This window comes from Halyomorpha halys, unplaced genomic scaffold (assembly GCF_000696795.3).
Source record: "Halyomorpha halys isolate HHAL.00 unplaced genomic scaffold, Hhal_1.1 Scaffold757.1, whole genome shotgun sequence".
Taxonomy (NCBI): Eukaryota; Metazoa; Arthropoda; class Insecta; order Hemiptera; family Pentatomidae; genus Halyomorpha; species Halyomorpha halys.
In genome coordinates this window covers 456,843-465,349 of record NW_027114541.1, presented here as the reverse complement: position 1 = coordinate 465,349, position 8,507 = coordinate 456,843, and the positions used below count along the sequence as shown (strand labels likewise).

The 8,507-nt window shown below is 29.1% G+C and overlaps 1 protein-coding gene across 1 annotated transcript in view; it reads left to right on the top strand.

The window, feature by feature from the left end:
- The window catches only part of Hen1 (Hen1 methyltransferase), an 8,618-nt gene extending 5,536 nt beyond the window's left edge, over nt 1–3,082 (top strand). Inside the window, exon 6 of the mRNA XM_014428937.3 lies at nt 1,069–3,082. Coding sequence (XP_014284423.1) covers nt 1,069–2,827 — 1,759 coding nt within the window. The 3' untranslated portion in view covers nt 2,828–3,082. The remainder of the gene's footprint in view (nt 1–1,068) is intronic.
- The last annotated feature ends 5,425 nt before the right edge of the window (nt 3,083–8,507 follow it).

Below are 8,507 nucleotides of genomic sequence, written 5' to 3'. Positions count from 1 at the left end.
CCCATTTTTCTGGAAGTGCGTTTTTAAGAAAATAATTTAAAGAGAATGTGTTTGACTATTACTTTATTAATTATATATTAGAAAAATGTATATATTCATTAAAATCCAATTAGTCTAATTTAGTTTGAGGATTTAATAATATCACTAGTTTTAGAACATTTTAAATTAACAATACAAGCAAACTTTACAAATTTCCTGATCTTATAGATTATATCTTCAGAATGAAATACATTATTTTATATTTCTTTTTTCTGTATTTTATTTTTTCTTCAGTGGCTGTTTTCATGTAAATATATGCATATGTACAATATTATTTTTATTTTTATTGGAAAAGGAAAAGGAGAGTTTTGGATAAGGGAAATTGTGATGCATGGCCTGTGACAGGTGTAGGAAGTACAGGTAGTCGAAGTCCTTTACCTGGTAAAGGAAACATCGACAACTGTAGGAAGAGTAGAACCACTTCAACTCAGCCTAATACTGGGTTATATGTTTATTTCTGGTAATCCTGGAAAACAGATCACATTGTGTAGTCCATAAATCATTTATGCTTCAAGTTCACCTGAATGTCTGTTTTACATCAGGTAGCAGGGAGAAAACCAAGGAGAAAACTACAAGTTAGTGGGTTTTAAGTTGAATTTCCATGGTTCAATGAAAATTTGGGAAATGTTTATAGGAAGGATGTGATTTCTGGAATTCTTATGGTCAAAAGTCTAACAGCCTTTAGAGTTAATAGAAATTAAGTTAAGGTTTCCACCATGGAGTTGATGGAGTTTAGGAATGAATGGGTTCCACTGAAAATGGATGGTGACAAGATCAAACATCTGGGTTTTAGATGGAAATATATTGGGGAAGCGGGGACAACAGCAGAATCAGGAGGCTGTTAGGAACCTAAATAAGACCATAAACAGATGGAAATGGAATAGGGTGTGAGACAAGGATTTATATATATATATATATATATATATATATATGATATTCATTCTGGGGTATTATTTACATCTCCAATACAAATTTTTGTTAATCTTAATTTTTTTCTTTTATTGAATTTTCTTATTTTTATTGTTATAGGACTTTTCTGGAAAAAGCTGATAAACATGTTGAACTTAAAAATAACGAACTGATATTAGTTCTGCCTTTTTCTTCAGAAGATAACAACTCTCTTTCCGATCATAATGAGGTCATCGAAGAAATTTGTGATGGTGAAGAAAGCTGGATAAATGCTAATAATGATGTGTTAAATGACTTTGTGAATAATGACGAAACCTGGAGCTATGTTTTAGAGGATGTGAATGAAATGAAACCCCAGTCAAAACCCAACTATGATCCAATGGATGATGTCAACGATCTAGTAGATGAGTTAGATAATGTACTGAGAAATCCTGAAAATGATGTCACTGAAAGTGGTCAGAATAACTCTGCCATGAATGTAATGTGTGATCCAAAACAGAGTGGTGTCAATGATTTGTTATTATCTGATGAAGAGGATCTTAGAGCTGATTCTGTAACTCCAGTTGGAGAAAATCAGGTTCAATATTTAAATATTGATAGCATCCTTCAGCATTCCGGTTCAACTGGATCAGGTAACACTTCTAAATCTAGTGATACTCTAGTGGACCACACCTTGTCACCAATGAATAAAATAAAAAACTGTACGAATGATGACTACAGTGAAAAAAATGCTCTTTCACCCTTAAAAAATTCTTTTTCTGATAAAGAAGAATATCCATGTTCGTCTACAATTAATGATGCTGTCGAAATTTCTCTAAATATATCCAATCCTTTTCATGAGAATGATAAACAATTCTCATGTGATGTATTACAAAGTGAAAGTCAAAAAGAAATTAATGAAAATAAAACGAAAAATTTAGAGAACTCATTGTCTTCAGCGATCCCTGTTGGAGAATCTAATCGTGTAACGGACACTGTAGTTGAAGAAGTTAGTAATAGTAAAGAAGTTCATTATGACCAGTCTACATCAATTGTAACTAGGAGCCAGTCTTTAGAAAATATAAATTTGTACAAATGTAAAGAAAAATGTTTTAGGTATAGTTTAAATATAGATAATAAATTACTTGACTGTGATACTGCAGTTGTAGATATGGATCTAGAGACATGTAAGGGATCAAGTATTCCTAGTCTTACAGAAACTTATGGTAGTCATAGTAAAGCTGTAGACAGTGGCTATCCTAATTCAACACAAGATATGGACCTCGATTTAACTCCTGAGCAGGTAGATGAAATCATTACTGAAACAGAATCTAGTCTTGAAGATGAAGATTCTTCTGCTGATGAAAGGGTTGAGCCTGTTCACGGTAACCCTCCTATTGTCTTTGCCGACAATGTAGAAAATGGAGATGTAGCCAATAATAATAGGGATGGCGAAGGCAACAACATGGAAGGAGGTCAGGTATTACCGGAGGAGTTGATTTTTGAGGGTTTAGTAATAGGTGGTGAAGAAGTAGAAGCCGCAGATGAGCATGAATCTGATGATGATGGACTTTTCCTCTCAGCTTTAGATGTATCCAATGACACCATAGTACCTGAAGAGATGTCATCAAATGAAGATACTGTTTACCTTTTTGACTTACCATCTCCATCTTCGTTTGGCAGCCTTCAAGTTGAAGAACCTACTAGTTTCCACAATCAGAATCAGTTCCCTTCGTGGCTCTTGAACATGGAAGTATGGGAGGATGACAGTGGCAGTGGTGATGCAGGCCCTGACAGGGATGAAGATAGCAGCGATCTAGTTGTAGACAGGGAAGGACAAGTCGATTTTTACCCTGGTGATGCTAGGGCCGGTGGAGAGCCAACTCTGCCAGACGATTAAGAAATATGTCAATAATAAGACACTGAGAGTTTGTGTTGTTTTATTATTCAACATATCATTTGTGAAAAAATATATTATAAATATCTTTTTAGCTAAGCAATGCTTTCATTTTTGTAAGTGCTTTAAAAGTTAGTATCTTCCATGTGCCAATGCTGGATGATTGGAAATAATGTAATTAAGACTGATGTTACCATATTAGTCATCTAAAATTTTTATTTTTGTTATTACTGAAAATAAATTTTTGATAAAACACAATTTTTAATTTCCTTTCCTTGTAATTTGTTAAAGATAAAGCTTGAATGAAGTTAGAATGGGCTCTTGCTGATATTGACTTCTGTAACCTGTGGTTCCGTAAAAAAAAAGTTCAAAATTTTGTTAGAAGTATGTAAATATGTTCAATAAAACTATGAATTATAAACTTGAAGCCTTCTTCAAGGCTTTATACATATTCTGTAATATTAGACTTTTTTAAAAATGCTGAAAATGATGCTGTCAGAGGCCTTGAAAAAGACCCTTACAACTTCCAAACAAATAAACATATAGAATAGTGTATCCAATGATACATCCAATAATATACTTCAAAATATTGAAGTTGAAAATCAGAATCAGAATTCCAAAAAACTTAACCATTTCCATATTTCTTCTTTAAAACTTTTGATATCTCTTTCTAGAACCCATTTTACTGGAACCCTTTTGATTAAGAGAGAATGAACCAAAATAATACTTCTGGCAAAAAAAAAAAAATATATAAGTACAAAAACAAGGAATTTACTGTTGTTTAATTTAACTAGGGTCAATGTTCTTAAAAAATTGTTATTTTCACAAAAAAAAGGTTATTTGTTTTTAATAAAAATTAATATGGTGTGGTCAAAGAAAAGAAAACCTCAAAATTGTCATAAAACTATTTAATATGAATCAACATTTTGCCCTACCTTGCCGGGCTTACAGATTACAGGCAAGTATGAAAATGTTATTTTACATTGTTAAATATTACTATTAAAAAATGTCTTGGAACCACTATATAGGCAAGTGAAAACAAAAAGAAATGTTCATCTTCGTTAATTTCTTCATGTAAGGTAAGTTTTGGGGGGCATGTATTCTCAGCAAATATTTTAAAAGTATAACTCTTAATCTATTTACATTTATATTTATAAATAGTTTTAACTTCAATTTTTTAAGATAAAATAAATTTATAAAATGGTAATAAAATCAGATGTAAATTGTGATGTTATTGTTATTTATCCTTTATTACAATGTAAGACACACTCACAGAAAAAAAGGAATTATTTTGATCTAAGTCAAATAATAATATACTTTAAATGGCAATATTTAAATTCAATTTTTTATTCGCAGTTTAATCATATTTTTACTAACAAAATTGCTAATCTTTATTACTTTTTATATTTTAAATGAAGAATATTAAAGAATTCATTATAATTGAGTACATACTGAGAAAACCTGTAACTTAAAGATATGTTAAAAGCCTAACTCTCTGGATCTACGTAAATGGTTAATTTTTCATCACAAAACTAATTTACTATTTAATACGCCAGTCAGAATTAAATTATTTTATAATATGAAGTGTCAATTATAACACATTTTTATAACACAACAAAAAACAAATTTTTATAGCATAGCAATACTTATTCATAGAAAATGGAATTATTTTATCATAAATATACAATAAATTTTAAATAACAATATCTTATTGTTATTTTACTATTAAACACTTTAACTCTACTGTTTATTAAGTTAATAAGAATATAAAGGATCCCAAAATTGTCCATTATTAGTAATTAATAACTAATTAAAAACACAAAAATAAATATAATTGAAAAATTATACATTATTTTAATTCCTAATTTAGTAAGACAAAAAAAAAAGGCGACAAAAAATGACAATTCAGAATTAAAAGAAGTTAAAATTATAGTTCAACAGTTGAAAGATCACAAGAAAAATATAAATAATAGTTTTATTTGACCGCCGCTAGAGGCAGCACCATCCAGTAATTTTTCTAGTTTAAATATAGCTGAAAATATTTATTTTTACAAAATAAAAACGGTTTAACTAACTGCTAATAGATAGCAGCACAAATCAGGGTAGACATAATATAGTAGTTTTGATAACCACCACAAGAGGCCAGCACCATCCAAACGAACATTCCCAAGGTCCAACAGGAAAATTTTAGTTTGTATTAGGATAGTAGGAAGTTGCAGGAGCGCAACAATTCCGTCTGGCTGTTGCGATATGGACCTACCAGTTTAACTCCTGTAAACTCCTACTCTCCTAATACAAAACAAAATTTTCCTACTTAACATAAGAAATGTCTGTTTGGATGGTGCTGGCCTTTTGTGGCGGTTACTGATACTACTATTTCATGGCTTTCTTAATTTGTGCTGCTATCTATTAACAGTTAGTTAAACCATTATTATTGTATAAAAATAAATATTTTTGGCTATATCTAGACTGTGGAAATGGCTGTTTGGGAGGTACCGGACTCTAGCAGCGATCAAATAAAACTATTATTTCTATTTTTCTTGCGATATTTCAACAGTTAGTTGAACTATAATTTTAACTTCTTTTAATTCTAAATTGTCATTTTTATCGCTTTTTTTGTATTATTAAATTAGGAGACAAAATAATGTATAATTCTTCAATTTTATTTATTCTTGAGTGTTTTTAATTAGTTATTATTTACTATTCACGAACAATTGTGAATTTCTTCATGTTCTTATTATCTTAATAAACTGTGGAGATAACATGTGAACTAGTAAATGACCTATAAGATATAAGTTAATTAAAATATATTGTTATTTATTTATAATAAAATAATAACGTTTTTCTATGCATGTGTGTTGCAATGTTACAAAACGACAGATGAATTATACCAACAGTGAATGATATTGTTTAAGGAATGATGTGTAAGATAGTTTAATTATGTAACTATATAAACAAGATTTTGAAAAGTCAATGGATATATTTGATTACAAGGTAAAATTAAATATAGATTTTAATTATATACATAAATTGATGATAAATGTTACAATTGTAGGAATTTAGTACTACAAGATAGGGAAACGGCCCGAAATGTTGTTAATATAAGGGGTCAATAATATTCTGCAAGAAATTTTCTTTTCATCTCAACAGCACAATAAATAATAATTTTATTTTGTTATGAAAAATTAACCATTAACATAACAGAAATTAGGATTAGTGAAAATATGATTAAACTGTCAATAAAAGAATTGGGAAAGAAATATGATAGCAAAATATAGCCATTTAAAGTATTATTATTATTATTTGACTTGTATTATAACAAACTTTTTTTTTTTTTTTTATTTTCACCCTCCCGTAACGTTTTCTTTATAAATAACACTTAGTCATTGCTGTAACGGCTTTTTTTAATTCTAAGTTTGACCACTTTGCACTGCGACCATTAGGCGCTTAACTTTTCAGCAAGCAGGTTGGTTTTCATACTTCTTTTTTGTTTTCTTTCCCCTTTCTTTATTTTACTCTTTCCCTTTATTTTACTTTTATCTTATTTTATTCTTTCCCCTTATTTACTCCTCTTTTATCCTTTTTCCTGCCCGCGTTATAAGTTTTGTACACCTTACTTATAATTTGCCTTTTTATCATCTATTATTGTTAAATATATTTTCTTCCTCTCAATTTTCATTTTCTTTCCATATTTAAATTTTAAATTAATAATAACTAATATGTTCATACTTCTTTACATTATATAACTTTAATTTTATTTCATTTGCTTAATTAAGTTATTGTACCCACTTTTTCAATTACCTATGTCTATATTTTATTTCCCGCTTCTCTCATCACTTTATTTTATTAATTCTATCTTGTAAAACTATTCATTGTATGTGTAAAATTATTTTGTTTATACTTTCTTTTTTATTTTTCTATACTTACTGTGGTTGTTATCTTGTTTTGTTTTTAGCCCTGAAGAAGGCTAGAAACTCTAGCCGAAACGTCGGCACATTAAAATAAGTTAGTCATACTTATTTGTGTTTCATTGACCGCACCCCCAACCATCTTCTCCTCATTGCTTACCAATAGTTTTCTTTTACTATTTTAATACCTTTATTGACCGCTACCCAGACTATCTTCCTACAAAATAAATTTATGTAAATTAAGAGCGTTATGATTTTAAAATAGTTTCTGAAAATATATGCCCCCAAAACTTGTCATATATGAAGAAATTGACAAAGATGAGCATTTCGTTTTGATTTCACTTACCTACAAATCAATGGTTCTCAGACATTCTTTGATTGAAATATTTAATTTTTAATATTGCTAAGAGCAGTGGTTCCCAAAATTATTTACTATCGATAAATAATTATACATTCCTTTATGCTCTTATAAACTTGTTAAACAATGGAGATATAATGCAAAATAGTAAAATAAAAAAAATTGGTACCATGAAACTAAGACATTGTTATTTAAAATGTATTATCATTTGACTTTAATTATAATAAAATAACTTAATCTTTCTAAGAGTGTGTTGGATTGTTATAAAAAATGTATTATAAACATTCATAAAAAAAAAAAAAATACACGCTTATATTTTAATATCGATTAACCTTGTAGTTGCGTTTATATTACATCATTAACATTTAAAAATATGAAAACAGCTGTTTACAAAACGTTCAATATAATTTTCTCCTATTTGTCTTACTTGCTAATATATTATAATATTAATGTCATTATTGAGTAAAAACTTTCTAATAGTCATACATTGTAGGAGAATAATTGTAATTATTCTCCTACAATGTATAACTATTAGAAAGTTTTTACTCAATAATGACATTAATATTATAATATATTAGCAAGTAAGACAAATAGGAGAAAATTATATGTCAAATATAGGTTTTTGTTATCAACAGCCTGAAGATGGGGGAAATCTCCCGAAACGTTGCTGTATGATATGAAATAAACTATTATAGTTTAATAAGGAAGAAATTGTGTCATTCACTAAATCCAGTTAATGACACATTATCTATTCTATTCTAACAAATTGGAGAAAACAATGTCCCGGTTAAGCTATGTGTTAGTGGAGGAAACTAATCTGACTAGAGGTCCATTTTTGCCAACCTTTACCTGTAATGGAGAGTCTGCTGTTCCATACTAAGCATAGTGGGTGTGCCAAGCTTTGTTATTCAAAACCAGAGAGAAACAAATATTAACTGCCATAGGTGGGACTTAAACTCTAAGTTCTCAACCAGGTACTCTGGGGCCCACTCCTAACATTCCCACGCCTCACTGGGAAAGCTAAGAAACTCAAGTTATATTGGGATTACTTTACATTAACTCAGGTATTAAAACTCGAAACCTAGTGCTCCTGTTACTTCAGGTGTTTACTTATTGTTTATTTTGATGTAAAAATAGAGTAATGAGTGGATCTGATGAGGTAGATAAACAATTTGAACAGTTATGTCAATTGTTAGAAGGTATTAATTAAATTATGCTATGTTTCATCATGCCAGGAAACTTACTAAAGCTAATTTTCCAAAATTATTTCTATTAATTAATTTAAATTACTTGAGTCCTTAAAAGAATTATTGGATAACTTTTGCAATGGCATTTTGCATGTATTCCAATTACCAATTTGATATCTTAATAAAATATTACTATCATTGAATAAATAATATAATAGGGAGTGTTTTTA